At 38.3% G+C, this 20,946-nt stretch overlaps 1 protein-coding gene across 1 annotated transcript; it reads right to left on the reverse strand.

Moving 5' to 3' along the window:
- Window positions 1-227: 227 nt before the first annotated feature.
- Window positions 228-15,174, reverse strand: LOC133539927 (uncharacterized protein C18orf19 homolog A-like). Its single transcript, XM_061882286.1, has 4 exons — window positions 15,030-15,174; window positions 10,662-11,100; window positions 8,846-8,957; window positions 228-1,252 (listed from the first exon to the last, which is right to left on the reverse strand). The coding sequence occupies exons 2-4, from the start codon at window positions 11,066-11,068 to the stop codon at window positions 938-940; spliced, it is 834 nt and encodes a 277-aa protein (XP_061738270.1). The 5' UTR covers window positions 11,069-11,100; window positions 15,030-15,174; the 3' UTR covers window positions 228-937.
- Between the last annotated feature and the right edge of the window lie 5,772 nt (window positions 15,175-20,946).

The raw sequence follows: 20,946 nt of genomic DNA on the forward strand, positions 1-20,946 counted from the left end.
TTTGGATTTTGGAGACCAATGCATAAGAGACTGCAAGAATGTTAAAGAAGACAAGACAAAAAGGCAAGCATGGCAGATACGGAGAGGGACGGAATGTGACCGCCTTCGCTTAGAGTCAAGAGTGAAAACTGTAAAGACCAGTGAACAAAAAAAAAAATGTTCTTTCCCAGTTATGAAAATATGAAGGCGGTATTGTCCTGAGGAAGTTGATAAGACAGGACACACACTTTCTGCTGATTCACTCGTTGGTTTATTGATCTAAAGCGCCCCATCAACAGGCGTTTCTATTCCAAGTTGGCGGTCGATGTATGTTGTCATCAACACATCATCGCAATGAGTGCCACTATTATTAGATCGTCACTTTCTGTTAGATACATCAGGTGCGAGCCCCACTGGCATAAATTAGCTTTGGCTAACAGATAAAAATACGATACAAAAAGTGATATTTTCAGGTGGACGTTACAGAAGACACAAGGTGAAAGCCAGCCTTCAGAAAGGCCCGAATGGTCGGGTCCGCACATACATGATGTTGTATAACTGTTAGCTTCAGTTTGTTTTTGCGCAGAGCACCCACGGTCTGTTTCATGTTTTTCTCGGTTTGCTGCGCCACAAACATGCATGAGCGCGTGCTAACAAAATGTCGGAACAGAATGTCCTAACCGACTGACATCAGACATTTGTTAGTCTGGCCGAGTTCACGTTGGGATGGGGTGATGTGAAGTGAGGAGGGAAGCTACAAGTACAGTTGTAAGTGTACAGTGTGTGATGCACAATAGTGTGCAGACAATTTGAACATTAATTTGTATTTATCATTTAAAGATCCAGAAGTGGGTGAAATTTCAGGACAAAGACTTACCAGACTAAGAGGTGTCGCCAATTCGCTCGTCTTGTTACACCTGAAACACATCGTTCATTAGGCGCCACCTAATTACTGCTTCTAATCATTTTTTTTACTGAAAAATGATTTTCTGTCCGATACTCTGTCTTTGGTTTCCTGTATCTTCTCTGACAGCTTGTCCTTGGTCTCCTCCATCCTTTCAGAGAGCCGCCCTTTGGTTACTTCCATTTTCTCCGAAAACCTCTCCTTGGTCTCCTCCATCTTCTCTGACAGTTTTTCCTTGGTCTCCTCCATCTTGTCCTGGATGTAGTCTTTGACTGGCGGCGGGGTGGACAAGTATCCGTGCTTTCGAAGGTACTGCACAGACAGAGACGTGCCGCCCAAAGTCACCGTGTATCTGGCAGGCGTGGCAATCTGAGGACAAAGACGGATTATTAGTGTTGAATTATTGAATTTATTGGGTTTAGAAAACATTACTTATGACTTAGGATGGAACCGTATGAATGTCTTATACCAGGGGTGGGCATTACGTCGATCGCGAGCTACCGGTCGATCCTGGAGGATGTGTCAGTCGATCACAAGCCAGGCATTAAAAAAATAGACATAAAAATTAGCAATCATCAATCTTCACCAAGACTTCGCTTTCGTCAGTTGTTTTGACATTCTCGGCACCCGAGGATCTTGTGAGATGACGCTGGCTGCTTGGAGCTAATTATTAAGAAAAAAAATCACCGACAGGACGAGAGAAACATTTTTTATTTCAACAGACTCTTGGGCCGTACCTGCTGTCAAAACTCTAAAGACCGACTGCACAGTTCCTGTCTTCACCATAAAAGACCTGCTTCATCCTGCCTGTGCTAACAAAATAAGAGTCTTAGAAAGCTAGCGTGCACAAGCTAGCAAGCTACGGAGTTTGATGCCAATGTATTTCTCCCCCGCCCTCAGCGACCGCTCCCTCACCTCGCTTGCCCACACACTCACTGACGTCACTCATCTGCTGTCAACACATTAAAGGCCCACACACACATATGCTACTCTCATAACAAAGTGTTTAAAAAGGAGTACTCAAGTTAGACAAACGAGATGCCAAACCCAGCCACTTTCATGTGGTATTGGACAGAAAGGAGGACTTTTTTTTCTCCTTCATTTGAAAATGCGGACGTTTTCAGCACCACTGTCTGATTCCAATCAATGCAAGTCATCAGAATCAAATTCACCAACTTATATTCTTGTCTTCGTCAAAGAAAGGAATCTATATGTGTTAAACATGCTTGTGTTATCATTAAACACCATTAACTTGTTAACAAAAATATCTCTTCCATAAATAAATAAAAATAAATTATAAATATGAATGAGGTAGATAGATCTCCTCGACTTGGTCAATTGTGAGCACCCCTATTTTATACCATAGTTGATATGACAAAATGATCATGGTCATCATTATCATCACGTATTTGCTAAAAATACACACTGTGAAACCAGATTCACACGAGTAGCAAAACATGGCTAATGCTCGCGCTAGCGAGATTTTTGTTCCGAAGAAATCAAAGTGGTTTAGATTCGCGGCAACAGGCGTGAAACCAGTCACTGCAAGCAGCAAAGTTTGTTCAAAAAAGGTGGCAGCAAAACAAACGTATTGCTGCATCTGAAAACAAAGCTGTGTGGGACATGCAACTTTTTATGAGGCCAACAAGACAGTAGCAACGACAACAACAAACTACAGCTAATAAGCAGCGTACTGTAGTAGAATGATACATACAAGGTACCATGTCACTGTGGGACGGCGTGGCGTAATTTTGGGAGAGTGGCTGTGCCAGCCACCTGAGGGTTCCTGGCTCAATCCCCACCTTCTACCAACCTCGTAACATCCGTTGTGTCCTTGAGCAAGACACTTCACCCAGGGTTTCCCACACAGTCATTTATTTCTGGCGGCCCGCCACGAAAGAATTACGGCCGCCACAAATAAAAAATAAATAAATAAAATTAATAAATATATATACTGTATATATATATATATATTTTTTTTTCCGGCTTTTGACTCGCTCGACCACTCATAAAAGCAATGGGACTCTGTCTGTGAATGGAGTTTGTAGTTACATATTATATAAATATGTAAATATTATATAAATATGTATATAAATATGTACATAAAGTGTTTTAATTACATTCCAACTCCGTGTTCTTCTTGGTCATCGCCGCCGCCCGACCACACCACCACAAATAGATGCCTGACCTGTGGGAAACACTGCTTCACACTTGCTCACCCTTGCTCCTGATGTGTCGTGATTAAGGCCTTGCATGGCAGCTCCCACCATCAATGTGTTAATGGGTGTGTGAATGGGTGAATGTGGAAATAGCATCAAAGCACTTTGAGTACCTTGAAGGTAGAAAAGCTCTATACAAGTATAACCTGTTTACTGTTTACTGCCCTATCACTTCCTGTGGACACGTGCGTACAGTATATAGATCTATCACTTCCTGTGGGCATGTGCGCGTATATACAGTGGGGCAAAAAAGTATTTAGTCAGCCACCGATTGTGCAAGTTCTCCCACTTAAAATGATGACAGAGGTCTGGAATTTTCATCATAGGTAAACTTTAACTGTTAGAAACAGAATGGGAAACAAAATCCAGGAATTCACATCCTAGGAATTTTAAAGAATTTATTTGTAAATTATGGTGGAAAATAAGTATTTGGTCAACCATTCAAAGCTCTCACTGATGGAAGGAGGTTTTGGCTCAAAATCTCCCGATACATGGCCCCATTCATTCTTTCCTTAACATGGCTCAATCGTCCTGTCCCCTTAGCAGAAAAACAGCCCCAAAGCATGATGTTTTCACCCCCATGCTTCACAGTAGGTGTGGTGTTCTTGGGATGCAACTCAGTATTCTTCTTCCTCCAAACATGATGAGTTGGGTTTATACCAAAATGGATACATGGATGATACAGCAGAGGATTGGGAGAATGTCATGTGGTCAGATGAAACCAAAATAGAACTTAAAACCAAAATGTGTCTTGTGTATTATTGACTTTGCCAAAAAAGAACCGGAAACCGCACCGAAGAACAAAACTCACACTAAATCTATTAATCTTTTAATTCATTTGTTTTTTGCCCTCAAAGTCTTCCTGTGTCTAAGGACTTATTTACAAATATTAACAAAAAAACAATAATAATTTTAAGAAAATAAATGTAATTATAGCACTCTAGTATTCCATATTCTTAGATTATTGTCATGATCTGGCAGCTCTTCTTTTTGTTGCAGTGCCTGGTTTCTGGGTCAAGGGACGTGGCCACCCGCCCGCACACCTGATGCTCATCTACTTCTGACTACTTGAGCTCTCCAGTCCCTTCACCTGGCGCCAGTATATTGCCAGATGATTCACCCTTCCAGCCCCACTTACCCTTCTCCTTCATTGTGACTCGGTCCGAGGGTAGCTGTGTCGTGTTGCCTGTTATCTCTCACAACTATTGTGTGCTAGTTCTGTTTTCTTAAGTAACTTTTGCCCACTCCTTTCTAAACGCTCATTATTATACTTATATATCATTTGTATCGCATCGACGTCCTAATCCGGTTTAGCCGTCGGAACAATTATTTTATAATGTATGGATTGAATAACCATTTTTTCGTGTGCATCTGATTGTCACAATGCTGACAACAGTTATCAATTGTTATCATAAAATACCAATCGCCTAGTATCCCTAGTATTAACACTTTTTAGGGTGCAATAAAAGACCAGGGAGAAAAGCCTGAACTGACTAGCAAAGGCACTAATAACTACAGTAAATAAGGTTGTATTTTTGCCTCATCCCTGTGAGAATCCTGCATGTTACTGAAGCATAAAAGAGTGGGACGATCCGGGACTAGCTGCAGTGTGCTCAAACAACCACCAGGTAGCATCTGTGAGGTAATACTGTATCATATGTCTTACTGATCAGGTCAACAGTGCATTCTTCACTCACCCTTTAAGTGCTGGATGAGACAAAAAGTAATTAAAACCCAATGTATACATTTCTGCCATCCAATGTATTGGACTTGCACCTGTAATTGAGACTCAGAAATGAAAAGACGTAACAACTGGATGGCGGTTATCACAGTCGGCTCAATTGAAAAGGTTTCAATAAAAACATGTTTACTATCATAAACCATTTTAAATGTATATTTCTGTTGACATGTCAGCAAGTTAAATCACATATTACACATTTTCATTTCTCTTTACAACATGTGCGAAAGGGAGTAGGAAGAAGCAAAGCTTATTTAATCCTGCCCCTTTCAACTTCATATCAAACTCTAACACATGTATTTCTTCCTTATTCTCAAATTGTAACAGTTTAAATTAATGCATTTAAGTGCCACGATTCACATAAGATTAATAACTCCTTTAAATTACGATCAAGATGTTCATCAAATTTCTTCTTCCTTGTACTTTGTAAACACTCGTAGTTTGAACAGTCTCTTAAAGTGGATCATATAAGTACTTTGATTTATTTGTCTAATCCATCCCATAATTTAATTCCACATACTGATATACTAAGGATTTAAAGGCCTACTGAAATGAGAAGTTCTTATTCAAACGGGGATAGCAGGTCCATTCTATGTGTCATACTTGATCATTTCGCGATATTGCCAAATTTTGGCTGAAAGGATTTAGTAGAGAACATCCACGATAAAGTTCGTAACTTTTGGTCGCTAATAAAAAAGCCTTGCCTTTACCGGAAGTAGCAGACAATCACGTCACCCGTGTGAGGGCTCCTCACATCCTCACGTTGTTTCTAATGGGAGCCTCCAACAAAAAGAGCTATTTGGACCGAGAAAACGACAATTTCCCCATTAATTTGAGCGACGATGAAAGATTCGTGGCTGAGGATATTGATAGCGAAGGACTAGAAAAAAAAGAAAATTAAAAAAAGTAAAAAAAAAAAGGTGATTGCATTGTGAGCGATTCAGATGTTTTTAGACACATTTAATAAGATCCTTCTGGGAAATCCCTTATCTTTCTATTGTGTTGCTAGTGTTTTAGTGAGTTAAATAGTACCTGATAGTGGGAGGGGTGTGTCCACGGGTGTGTTGATACCAGTGTCTGAGTGAAGTCACGGCAGCAGCATGGACGGCGCGAGCTTTGCAGATCTCCGGTAAGAGGAGACTTTTTACCACAATTTTCTCACCGAAACCTGCCGGTTGACAAGTGGTCGGGATCCATGTTCGCTTGACTGCTCTGATCCATAGTAAAGCTTCACCTCAGGGAATTTTAAACAAGGAAACACCGTGTGTTTGTGTGGCTAAAGGCTAAAGCTTCCCACCTCCATCTTTCTACTTTGACTTCTCCATTATTAATTGAACAAATTGCAAAAGATTCAGCAACACAGATGTCCAGAATACTGTGTAATTGCGCGATGAAAAGAGACAACTTTTAGCCGCAAGTGGTGCTGTGCTAATATGTCCCCTCCAACTCGAGACGTCACGCGCACGCGTCATCATTCCGCGTCATCATTCCGCGACGTTTTCAACAAGAAACTCTGCGGGAAATTTAAAATTGTAATTTAGTAAACTGAACCGGCCGTATTGGCATGTGTTGCAATGTTAATGTTTCATCATTGATATATAAACTATCAGACTGCGTGGTCGGTAGTAGTGGGTTTCAGTAGGCCTTAAAGTGTTGTACGTGGCTTGAAGGTTATAGTTTGCCCTGTACGCAAGTTTAGCTGTTTGAAAACACACCTAATCCTTGAATTTCCATATTTTGGATTTCATACCGTATGAGTTCAAATATAAACGGGACTCGGGCTGCACTATTAATCGACATTGAGGTTTTAATTAGTGCGATTACAAAACCAAGAGACACAATATTCTATTTGGTACATACAAGATAATAGAATCATTTCAAAACGGGTAAGAAAGGCTCCTTATTTGGCTGTTGACGTATACAGCAACATATTGCATCATCTCCCATATTAATCTACTTGTTAATATTTGGTAACTTCCTGTTGTAACATGTTATATCTACACTTGTATCAACATGTAATATCTCTTCTTCTCTTGTTTTCATACTTGACATTACTTTGGGGCGATACCACTCATTTAGGCAGTATGACATTTCAAATTGTCATCATTGAATCATTCCATTTTTTATCACAAACGCTACAGGTTTATAAAGTAAAAATGTCAATTGAATAATTATGATCAATTGTTTCTGTTGGCTGTGATTGAAAGTCTTACAAGTCCTCGTCCAGGCACTCATCTCCTGACTTTGTAAACCAGTGGTCACCAATGTGGTGCCCGTAAGGTCCAGATGAGTAGCCCGCTGGCCTGTTTTGAAAATAGCTCAAATAGCAGCACTTACCAGTGAGCTGCCTCTCTTTTTTAAATTGTATTTATTTACTAGCAAGCTAGTCTCGCTTTGCTCGACATTTTTAATTCTAAGAGACACAAAACTCAAATAGAATTTGAAAATCCAAGAAAATATTTTTAAGACTTGGTCTTCACTTGTTTAAATAAATTCATTTATTTTTTTTACTTTGCTTCTTATAACGTTCAGAAAGACAATTTTAGAGAAAAAATACAACCTTAAAAATGATTTTACGATTTTTAAACACATATACCTTTTTACCTTTTAAATTCCTTCCTCTTCTTTCCTGACAATTTAAATCAATGTTCAAGTATTTTTTTTATTGTAAAGAATAATAAATACATTCTAATTTAATTCTTCATTTTAGCTTCTGTTTTTTCGACGAAGAATATTTGTGAAATATTTCTTCAAACTTATCATGATTAAAATAAAATAAAAATAGTCTGGCAAATCTAGAAAATCTGTAGAATCAAACTTAAATCTTATTTCAAAGTCTTTTGAATTTCTTTTAAAATGTTTGTTCTGGAAAATATAAAACAAAAAATAATGATTTGTCTTTGTTAGAAATATACGTTGGTCCAATTTGTTACATATTCTAACAAAGTGCAGATTGGATTTTAACCTATTTAAAACATGTCATCAAAATTCTAAAATTTATCTTAATCAGGAAAAATTACTAATGATGTTCCATAAATTCTTTTTAAAATTTTTCAAAAAGATTCGAATTAGTTAGTTTTTCTCTTCATTTTTTTTGGTTGAATTTTGAATTTTAAAGAGTCGAAATATAAGATAAACTATGTTTCAAAATTTAATTTTCATTTTTTTCGTGTTTTCTCGTCTTTTAAATCGTTCAATTAAGTGTTTTTTGCATCATTTATTCTCTACAAAAAACATTCCATAAAAGAGAAAAAATGTACGCCGGAATGACAGACAGAAATACCCATTTTTTTTATACATATACATTTATTTATTAAAGCTAAATTGAGCAAATGGGCTATTTCTGGCAATTTATTTAAGTGTGTATCAAACTGGTAGCACTTCGCATTAATCAGTACCCAAGAAGTAGCTCTTGGTTTCAAAAAGGTTGGTGAACCCAGTTTTAAACAACAATGCAAAAAGATTTATTTGATAACAAAAAAAAATATCTATCTAACCACTGCAGTATGGACCATATACTGATCCTCTACTTGACACTGTTAATGTCCATAATTGTATCTATCAACCCAATTTTTTTTACATTCAAGGGCTTGAGCTTGCAATTATCTTATCCTACTGTGTGTAGTAGGGTTGACAAAAAACTGTTTTTGAGTATATCGCGATTGTTATTTGTAACAAGTCTTAATCGATTATGTCTCTCTCTCTCAAGTTAATTACAGATCTGGCACCCAATGTTATTGAAAAAGTATTGATTTTTAATCAAGAATTGCTTTGAGTCTGATGCTTAAAGACTCACAGCCTTAGTGTGTGGCATATACAGTATATTAGGGTATTCCTTGTCCTGCACGGGGACTACGTGTAAGAAACGTACTTTATTTGCCGCTCTGCAGGCGAGCATTAGAAGTGGCTTCGAACTGTGGAGGGACATTAGCCGCTTGCAAGAATGGGGCACATTCTGGACAAATTGATACCACTAATGTGTTGTATATAATCCTGCGCACCTACCTTATACATGGCGTAAGCAGTCAGAGCGTAACCACTGGAAGATTCTTTCAAAAGTCCAACAAGGGATTCTGGTACTCCGATCAGCTCCAGGAACGGAATTACATTTACTCCTCTGCAGAAAAAATGCATTTGGGAATTATTTTCAATAGAGCGCATGAACGCAAACCTTCCGATATAGGATAGATAGACTTTATTCATCCCACAGTGGGGAAATGAGGTGGTTGCAGGGCAAAAACAGCCCGGTCTCTTCCTCTGCATGTCTCCACGCAGAGAGCCAGCAGCTGGTCCCCGGTGCAAACACGGCCAAGGCCAAATTCCTAAACCGTGCTCCCAATCCTCCATGCAGCACTTGGTTGGTCAAAATTACACGTATATTGCCAATCATTCATTTAAAATCATTATTAAAAGTTGTCCAAAAAATCTCTAATTGTATTTCGTGTATGGGTGGCACAGGGGTTAGTGCATGTGCCTCACAATACGGAGGTCCTGAGTAGTCCTGGGTTCGATCCTGTACTTGGGATCTTTCTGTGTGGATTTTGCAAGTTTTCCCCGTGACTGCGTGGGTTCCCTCCGGGTACTCCAGCTTCCTCCCACCTTCAAAGACATGCACCTGGGAATAGGTTGATTGGCAACACTAAATTGGCTCTAGAATGTGAATGCGAGTGTGAATGTTGTCTATCTGTGTTGGCCTTGCAATGAGGCGGCGACTTGTCCAGGGTGTACGCCGCCTTCTGCCCGAATGCAGCTGAGATAGGTGCCAGCACCCCCCGTGACCACAAAAGGGACAAGCAGTCGAAAATGGATGGATATATTTCGTGTTGAAGATAACAAGTTGGCTTAATATTTCTATAACCAACAAGACCGGTTGGGTTACAATAACCAGTAGTTGGCAATGAAAAAAATTGTTTTAGTTGTACCAGCTATTGGTAACCAAAAGTGGACAAATAGGGCAAAAATAAAAATTCTGATTATTTTTATTTAATTGCAATCACGATTAACAACACAAGTATTCATTCATTAAAAACGTGGAGTATTTATCGGCACAAAACTCTGTAGCTGTGATCACAATTTGCGGTCAGGAAAACCTTGCTCGCTATCTTGAATTACATTACTATAGCACGCACAAATATGCATGAAAACACCCCATACTGACAACACTCATGGGTATGAATCGTTTTAGTTATATTGTAAAACTTACAAACGTTGCTTTAAATGATGAATGAAGAATCCATACGAGTAGAAACGCTATAGACGGCTTGAAGACTGAACAGCACTCTAATTGTGGCTGAAAGCACTAAATGGAAGACACTGAAGAACCTGCAGGGGGCGAATTCACCAAAAGATGGCGCCATAGCAAAAACAATAAAACAAATTCTCAGTGATCTTGCTTGTTTTTTTTTTTACTTTTTATATTCTGGCCGTTATTGAAGAAAAATTCATAAATTACCCGCACCCGATCGTTCACAGTGTAGGAACTAAGTGGCGGAATTTACGGTATTTAATACAACAAGCTATTCCGAGCTTTAACATCCGCTTGTTATCTTGACTTGTTAATCCAAAGCAGTTTGTTGGTAAATAACGATTTGAATGAATTGAACAACATTGATGCTAATCAACTGCTTTGGTATCTGTTATTCCAAATGCAAACGGATCGGAGAATCCATGGTCACAGTTACACAAACAATTGATATGCAACCGTGTGGAGGTGCGGCTTACCGATATTTGGACAAGCATGGTAAACAAGAGAGTCATTGTGAAGGTGAAGGAAAACATTAGTGTCAAACACAGAGGCAGGAAGTGGGTGTGGCGGGCTTACTTCATAGCAGCATAGTAGAAGGTTCCAAACCACATGGAGGATGTGAGGAGATGTACAGGGATCATCACCTTGCCATACTGTTTGAAGGTCTTCTTGAACCTCTGAACGAGGCCAATGGACTTGTCCTGCAAAGGATCTACCTCCTCGACGGTCTCCTGTTGATCTGACGGTTCTCGAGGGGAAGAGCTGGATTGCGTTTCCGCCTCTGAAGGTTGGGGTTTTGGCTGCTGTGCTGCCAAGCTGGGCGACGAGGTGGAGAATCGCTGACAGCCATCATGATGCACGGGGCGCTGGCGGAAGCAAAGCGATGGCGGCGGGCGATGGACGGCAGCACTCGCTAATAATCGCCGCACCAGTGACACTCTTTGTAACGTGCCACGTGGGAGGACGCGCTGCAATGACGCCATCTTGTCTCTTTCCCAGGTCACCCTCACCAAAACTGGGGATACAAAGCAAAGACAAAACAGACTATTAATATTGCAAGGAGGAGTGAATAGAGCTACACTTTAGCACATAAAACAATAGCTATAGCACGCTTGTGTCCAAAGCGCGGCTCGGGGGCTAATTAAGGTCCGCAGATCGACTTTGTTGGTCCGCAGTACGTTGTCATAAAAAATTAAAAAAAACTGTAAAAATGTATCAAGAGATCAAAAATCTGAATGAAAATAGAATAAGCTGAAAATTTTCAACTAATGATTACAAGCATTTCTACCTAGAAAATTCTACACCAAAAAAAAAAAAAAATCTATTCATTAATATTATTCCGCCGCAAAGCTTTGGCGTGCTCCACAGCCCATGGTTTTCATCCCATCAGACCTGCTCAAGTATCAATACGTTCGGCTCGACCGGGAAACGTCAGGGTCCTCAAAAAAATTAAAAATTAAATCATCCTAAATTTCCAAGAATTCCGGGTCGTTTTACCCATTGAAAATAAATGGGTCATTTTTCGAACTTGCACAATTCACACATTTCTCAACTGATTCCAATTGTTCCACTATCCACACACTCCACTCACCTTGGACAATCAAACGTCCAATTTCCAGGAATTCCCAGAATACCTGGCTTTCTAAGCCCTATTTTTCCCTCTTCCTGGAAAGTTTTCACAGTCCACATTTTTTTACCGTTTTTGAACAGTCCACCTTCAAAACATTCCTCTTAATTTGGACAACAAAAGTATCATTTTACTTTTCGTACCAATTCCAGGTTTTCCCAAAATTCCAGGAATTCCAAAATACCCATTTAAGATTAAACTATTAGTACGTCAACATTTTTCAACCGTTTGGAATAATTACAACACCAACCCATGCATTTCATCTCGAACAATTGTGGTATTACATATATTTTTTTTAAATGCTGTTTTTCCCGAAATTTCCAGATTTCCAGGAAATTCCCAATAAAAAAATGGACGTATTCATAGTTTTACAATGCCCTAAATTCTCAACTTTTTGCACAAATTTTCACCCGATTCTGACCTTTCAACCATCCACCCGCACCGCCCTTCACAAAACATGTTTGGCCTTTATTTCTTCAGTTTAGGAGCATGATGTCAAAAAAAAGCTCTGAGCCAAAGGTTTTGAAAGTAAATGACTGCGCATTGATGTAATTTGTGACACTTTGAGACAATAACATGTCTTCCTTCACTCTTCATTTTTTTTGCAGTTTTAACATTTTTATATATATATAATATAAACATCGCAAATTAAATCGCAACCACAATTTTAGAGAGAAAAATTGCAAATAAGTTTTTTTCTCAAAATTGTGCAGCCCTATAAAATACAATTTAATTACAATATATATACATACACACATATGTGTGTGTTTACATGTATATATACATACATGTGTGTTTGTATATATATATATATATATATATATATATATATATACCCTGTTTCCATATGAGTTGGGATTTAAATATAAACAGAATACAATGATTTTCAAATCATTTTCAACCTATATTCAGTTGAATGCACTACAAAGACAAGATATTTGATGTTCAAACTCATGAACTTTATTTTGTTTTTGCAAATTATAATTAACTTAGAATGTCATGGCTGCAACACGTGCCAAAGTAGTTGGGAAAGGGCATGTTCACCACTGTGTTACATCACATTTTCTTTTAACAACACTCAATAAACGTTTGGGAACTGAGAAACTAATTGTTGAAGCTTTGAAAGTGGAATTATTTCCGATTGTTATTTTATGTAGAGCTTTAGTCGTTCAACAGTCCGGGGTCTCCGCTGTCGTATTTTACGCTTGATAGTGCGCCACACGCAAGGACATTAACACATCCGACACAAATGTAGGATTAACCGAAAGAGCGTTTAAAACCAGATGGAATAATCACAGGGCCTCCTTTAGAAACCAGACTTTGCGGAATTCTACAGAACTCAGCAAGCACATTTGGAACCTCAAAGACAATAATGTTGAATAGTCAATAACATGGCAAATTCTTGCATCCAGCACACCTTACAACAGTGGTAATAAAAGATGCAACCTATGCGTAAAAGAGAAACTGTTTATTATATATCATCCAGACCTGTCATCTCTCAACAAGCGCAGTGAAATCATTTCAACATGCCGCCACAGACGGAAACACCTCCTAGGTAACACATGAGCTAATCACCACACCCTGTGCCTGCCTGTACCCACCCACTCTGTGCCCTATATAAACCATTGTATGTGAATGCTTCCATTAAAATATCCTGATGATTGAGGGAACCCTTCATAAAACAGTTCTGTAGAGATGAAGTAGTCTTGTGATTTTTCCCACACCTACATATTGCGCTCTACCACGGTATCGAGCACTATTCCCTGGATAATCCAATCAAGATATATATATATATATATATATATATATATATATATATATATATATATATATATATATATATCTCTCCTGACGATTGAGGGAACCCCTCATGAAACAGTTCTGTAGAGATGAAGTAGTCTTGTGATTTCCCCCCCCCACACACAGACATATATATATATATATATATATATATATATATATATATATCAATCAATGTTTATTTATACAACGACATCCTTGGTAGAGACCCCCAACCACCCACCTCGCCCCCAGGGGACAGACAGCAATGAATGTCGAGCGGGTCTAACATGATACTGTGAAAGTGGATCCAACACAACCGTGAGAGTCCAGTCCAAAGTGGATCCGACACAGTAGCGAGAGTCCCGTCCATAGTGGAGCCAACAGGAAACCATCCCAAGCGGAGGCGGATCAGCAGCGCAGAGATGTCCCCAGCCGATACAGAGGCGATGATTAATATATATATATATATATATATATATATATATATATATATATATATATATATATATATCTTAATTGGATTATTCAGAGAATAGTGCTCGATACCATTGTAGAGCGCAATATGTATGTGTGGGGAAAAATCACAGGACTACTTCATCTCTACAGAACTGTTTCATGAGGGGTTCCCTCAATCTTCAGGAGATTTTTCTGATTTTCTGAACGGGACTCTCGCTGCTGTGTTGGATCCGTTTTGGACTGGACTCTCGCGACTGTGTTGGATCCATTATGAATTGAACTTTCACAGTATCATGTTAGACCCGCTCGACATCCATTGCTTTCCTCCTCTCCAAGGTTCTCATAGTCATCATTGTCACCTACGTCCCACTGGGTGTGAGTTTTCCTTGCCCTTATGTGGGCCTACCGAGGATGTTGCAGTGGTTTGTGCAGCCCTTTGAGACATTAGTGATTTAGGGCTATATAAGTAAACATTGATTGATTGATAGATAGATAGATAGATATATATGAGGTATTGTGGTTATATTTAAGTGTGTCTGGAAGGCATTGATTGGATTTGAATGATGTATTATGGGAACAATTATTTTGCTTTACAAACCATTTGGTAGACGACTCTGTACATAAATATTTCATGCAATCCAAACCAAAAAAAAGTTTAATTTACCGTAAAGGGGAGTAATAAGCGCAATGTCTTGTCTATTTCCACTTAATGACGTTGCAGGATTTTACTAAGTCATTTACATTTCACAACAATAAACAGACTAATATTAGCAGGTGCATTTCAACACAACGCCTAATGTAGTTACTGTACATGGGCCACATGGCCATAGCTCATCTTTGCAGGACATTAAGTAGTCAGCGTTACCTTACTAATGAATGGTTTTGAAATAAAGTCGTATTGCTCTCTGTTAGTTTGGTTTCATTTCAGGCCAAATCCCGAACTGCTGCCAACTTTTGACTTTAGGCGGCTAGTTGAGTTAGCTGCTAGCTAGCTGAGGACGTGCAGTTGACCCAGACGTCGGCATGTTTGTCTTTCAACAAAACGACAATGCACTTTGATCAAAGTCAAGTTGACTCACGGTTGAAGTTTAGTCTTGAAGGACGTCAAAGTCGCTGATATTATTGAGGCCTTGATGCACAAACACGATGTCGGTCAAGCTGCACATTTCTCGCTGTGGCGTTTACCCTACTGCGGTGCATTATGGGTAATGTAGTGTTATATCGCTGCCTCGTCTTACAAGTTTTGTTTTTGTTTTACCACGTTCCGCTCTCACTAACAACCATTGTAGTTATATTATTAGGCAACACTAGATAACATATATCTATATACTTCGTAGCTGTAACCATTTGTTTATTTATTTAACAACTTCTTATTATATTATATCTGTCACGGCCAACTTTACATGTGCTTTGCTTTCATTCCAAGAGAAAAATGATTTATATTTTAATATTTTTGATTACCTGCAAAGAGAAATCGACCCTCGTTACTTTTCGTTTTCTTTCGGTAGCCAATGTCTAAAAAGAATGCTGTGATGCCGCACGCAAAGCCAAAGAAGAGGGCGCATGATTGGTTCTATGTGTGAGGTGACGTAAATCTATGACGTGACAATGTAAACAGAAAGTTATGGCCCAGCTTGCAGTATTTACGGGGTCACACTCTCTTATTTGTTTCCTTTATTGAACGATGGAATACTAAATTGGCCCTAGTGTGTGAATGTGAGTATGAATGTTGTCTGTCTGTGTTGGCCCTGCGAGGAGGTGGCGACTTGTCCAGGGTGTACGTCGCCTTCCGCCCGATTGTAGCTGAGATAGGCAGCAGCGCCCCCCGCAACCCCAAAGGGAATAAGCGGTAGAAGATGGATGGATGGAATATACAAAGTACAAAACAAAGCTGGGTTATATCATTGAAATAAAACAAACTTATACAACGTGGTTATTGATGTGACAGAAATTACTGGGAAAAAAAAGAAAGTTGCATCCTGCATCACACGGCAGCCACCAGGAATTAGGTGACAAACAGAAGGGGATTTATTTAAATTGTATTCATAGGAAAAACAGAACAGATAATGGATTTGTGAAATATTGTAAACATAACAGCCCAGAAGGTGGCAGCAATAAGACACTCTCCCAGCAACAATCTACAACTTTCTTCAAGAAAAATATGGAGAAATAAAAGGTACTTTCTCCATTCTGCAAGATTGAATCAGATAGAGTATTTTGCATTAACTTAAACTGGATAATACCTACAAAAATAGACAAGACAAAACACAACATAAGACATAGTGGAAAATAAACAAGGTTAGTAATGACTGATCCCAGAAAAAATGTACAGAATATTCAGATTTTTAAAAATCTGAAAACCCTTTAACAAATTTCATCGTCCTTCTCTAAAAATAGGTAACATAACAAATTCTATCGTTCTCAACCCGTACCTGGATTCTTTACACCAGGGGTCACCCAAGTGCTGCCCGCGGGCCAGATGAGTAGCCTACTGGCCTGTTCTAAAAATAGCTTAAATAGCAGCACTTACCAGTGAGCTGCCTCTATTTTTTTATTTAATTTATTTACTACCAAGCTGGTCTCGCTTTGCTTGACATTTTTAATTCTAAGTGAGACAAAACTCAAATAGAATTTGAAAATCCAAGAAAATATTTTAAAGACTTGGTCTTCACTTGTTTAAATAAATTCATTTAATTTTTTACTTTGCTTCTTATAACTTTCAGAAAGACAATTTTAGGGAAAAAATACAACCGTAAAAATGATTTTAGGATTTTTGAACACATATACCTTTTACCTTTTAAATTCCTTCCTCTTCTTTCCTGACGATTTAAAATTCAAAGCCCACCAGGCTGCACCAAACTTTTGGTGCCTTGTTGACACAGAAAAGTACAGTGGTGTATGTGCAGCAGCTCTGAAGGTTGCAAGCCTGTTTGGTTCAACTTATCTTTGTGAATCAGCCTTTTCTGACATGAACTTCATCAACAACAAACACAGAACACGCCTCACTGATGCACATCTGCAAGACTCCCTCAGAGTTGCAGTGTCAAGTTACACACCAGAGTACAACACACTAGTTAACAGCAATGCCAGGCTTTCCACTAACTGACAAAGAAACAGATAACAGATTTGGTGTCCAGTTCAATTTATTTAAATATTTGAGGGTTGTCTTTTGTATTTTACATGAGTTATTATTTGTACAAACATGGTGCAAAGTAATTCATGATTTGTTAAAAAATATTAGTGGTTAGCTAGTTAAAATGGGATATTGTGATTTCACAAGACTGTCCTAGAAGTGATTATTTGAAAATGTTCAATTTGAAAAATGTGCACTTAGAGAAAATATAAAAATAAAGTGTTGCATGTTGATATTTATCAGTTTCTGTATATATTTATTGTGAGAAATCATTATGATGATCAATCTTTTCATAAAGATAAATATCATTAATTAATAATAATAACATAGAGTTAAAGGTAAATTGAGCAAATTGGCTATTTCTGGCAATTTATTTAAGTGTGTATCAAACTAGTAGCCCTTCGCATTAATCAGTACCCAAGAAGTAGTTCTTGGTTTCAAAAAGGTTGAAGACTTTTTTTTTTTTTTTTTTTTTTGACCCCTTCTTTTGTGCTCATCTGGTCACCACTTTTACCAAATTCTTCTTTTTTGGGTGACGCATCTTCAGCCAACTAAACTACAGAAAAATCACTTCAGAATTTTTTTTTACTTACATTCTTTTCAAAGTCCCAAAGTCTCACATTGTATTCTTGGACTATGTCAAGGTGGAATAAAAAAAAGACTTTGGGCATCAGTAAGAGGATTTTCTTCTGACTGAACATACTTTTCCATCAATGATCTTTTTGTATTCCAACAGACAAAGATCCAACAGTCTGGTTTAGGGAGATTTGAAACTTAATTTTCACAAATTTAGAAAATTGTAATCCTTGACCTTTTTTTTTTTTTACCCCCCGGAGCATAATGTTGTTTGTCAGACAACATTTTTAAAAACAATTTAAATGAGACAACTGGAAATGTTCAAGGTTTAAATGATTTGTGAACAGACAGTGTGATATTCACATTATATTCCTAGTGAGTGTGTACAGTATGTGAATGGACAGATGGATTTTTACATTTTGTGAGTATGACACAGGACAATTATATGTTTAACAATCCACAAATGGACAGACCGATGGTTATGTTGAGCCGTACGTTTATGTGAATTGAAAGACATTGTTTACATATAATATGTATGCAAATCTTTCTTTGTCATTGTCATACACACATGGTGATTATATATTGTTGGAGTATAGTACAACTGCATAGTAGTAATAAAAGTGCAGAATATTGCAAATATTTTATAGTTAATAATTAGTACATATACAGCAATACAGTAAAAGTACGGTTCAACAGTGTCTAAGGTCAAGACAGAAGAAGTGTTAGGAGCTGATCAAGGAGGTGACCCCAGGATGCAGAGACGGGAGGCAAGATGGAATTACAAATAGGAAAACATTTAATAGGCCCAAAAAGTGTAACAAAAGGCGATGGGGCAGAAGTGCACACCATGAATTACTGTACAAACAAAAGGAGGCTCCTCAGTGGTCGGCAGCGGAAAAAGCCAGGGTGCATGAGCACAGCATAAAGTCCAACACAGAATGCTCCTTACCTCAGGGAGGCTAGGAAACAAACACAAGGAGGTGAGGAATTACAGGACTAAGGAGAGACAATGTAGCAGGACTGACGAGATGAAGTCGGCACATGCTCTTGGGAGGTTCAGGAGACCTTGCACGAAAACAATAATTAATCAACGTACATTTCTTAAATTAGGCATGTTTACAATGTAGAATCATGTGGGGGAAAAACAAAATATCTTATTTGCATAGTTACTGTCCTATTTTTAAACTAGAATAGTCAAAATAGAAATAATTTGTAGTACACCGCCACAAGTGGTGGAAAAGTGCATTACAACTGAGTACCACTGTGAACCATACGGACCACAGCTAAGAAACACATATTTGTTGGCAGCCCTCTAAGGGGCACTTGTGGTCCAACAGCGGTTAAAAAACAATTTCTTCTCAACTGGAAAGTACATCGCCGAGGATATAATTTGATAAGTTGGTACACTTTGACAACCAATTTAGACCCGGCAATGGCGAGAACGACACAAAAAGACGTTTGGTTCCGGCCCCCTTTTCTTGGCGAGGTTTATGAGCAATTTTTCATCTAAATGGGATTGTGTGAACATCCTAGCATTTGGCATGCTAATGACAGCAGACTGTGTACAGTAAGTGACGTTTTACTATGTTTGTTGCCTCAAATTAGGTCTGCAATGATATTCTGTGAGGAAGGAAAAAAAAGCAAATGTGATGCTTTTTTTGAATGAATGCGCCGTGTATGCTGAACATGATCAAAATAGGTAAATATCAAATGTTATAATGAATGTCACTACATTACATATATACTCACATCATGTATATACAACCTAAATGGAGGTGTTTGAATGTTTTTTTAAGGTTGTTATCAGCAGAGTAGAGCAGCTCACATTGGCTACACTTTTGATTGCATGTACCTACCATTCAGAATGCATAAAAAAATATATGATTGTGAACGGAAAAAAAATGCACTTCCCTTTTAAGTAACCATCAGCACAAAGTGTTCTGGTTAAGGTTCATATTGTCTTTAATATGTTGAGTAAGCGGGCAGCACGGTGTTACAGGGGTTAGTGCATGTGTCTTACAATAGAAGGTCCAGAGTAGTCCTCGGTTCAATCCCGGACTTGGAATCTTTCTGTGTGGAGTTTGTGAATTTCAGTGTGAATGTTGTCTATCTGTGTTGGCCCTGTGATGAGATAGCGACTTGTCCAGGGTGTACACCGCCTTCCTCCCGAATGTAGCTGAGATAGGATCCAGCACCCCCCGCTTCCCCGAACGGGACAAGCGGTAGAAAATGGATGGATGGATGTTGAGTAAGCATTTATGCATTTGCATAACAAATATATAACAGCTGTTGTAGAAAGGACACATACAGCATTAGTAGGACCATCAAGCATCAAGTATAAATACACGTCCCATGTCACCTGAAGATGTGAAGCATGTCTTCAAAAAAGAACCGTCTTGTGATGAGTCAGGGGTCATCACGGTCATGTGTGCGGAAAACAACATCGTTGCTCCCGTTTTTATGTTCTCAATTTATGTTCTTTATCATCACGTCATGTTCTGTGAATGCAAGGCTTTCTTTTCAACACATTACGCAAACTTCAAATTCAGGCCTTAGTGTGGCAAGGGTCCGGTGAAAAACCAAAAACAATTTTAATTTGTGCCTTCTAAAAGGCATACTCCAATCAATTCATTATGGGAAATCAATGAGACGCCATATTTCTCGAAGGCACGTGTTTGTGTCTTTGCTTGATTGCATAAGATGATCAGAGTGCAATAAAACAGTATGAATGTAACGTCACTTGAAGTACTTTACAGATATTGATTTTACAAATGTTCATAGTGCAAAAATGTTTACAGTGACAAGAAAAAGATACGGGTACAGGTGATAGGAGGAATAGTCCAAATTAGTTCTCGATTCACTTTCATATTTGCCAACAATTCGGTCCTTATCTACAAAAGGTACTAAAATACATGCAAACTAGATACCACACAAAGCTGGTCTACAAAACTGAGCAGAGGATTGGGTCTCTTAAAGGGGAACTGCACTTTTTTTTTTTTTTCAAATGTTGCTTATCTCTCACAATCATTAATAGAGATAAGAACACACATCTATTTATTCTTAATTTTTTTTATTTTAAAGATGATAAAAAAATGCTTGAAAGATGCGACTAATAGGAGTCACCATTGTAGCCTTCAAAGTCCTCTAAAACAACTTCAAAACCCTCCATCAAACATTTTAAAATAAACACTGCAGGTATATACTGTATATAATGTAGCAACAGACACCTTCATAACAATATGTAATATGTTTTATATACACACTTTAAGAAGGGGGACCGGAGGGTG

The sequence above is a fragment of the Nerophis ophidion genome, linkage group LG21 (assembly GCF_033978795.1).
Source record: "Nerophis ophidion isolate RoL-2023_Sa linkage group LG21, RoL_Noph_v1.0, whole genome shotgun sequence".
Taxonomy (NCBI): Eukaryota; Metazoa; Chordata; class Actinopteri; order Syngnathiformes; family Syngnathidae; genus Nerophis; species Nerophis ophidion.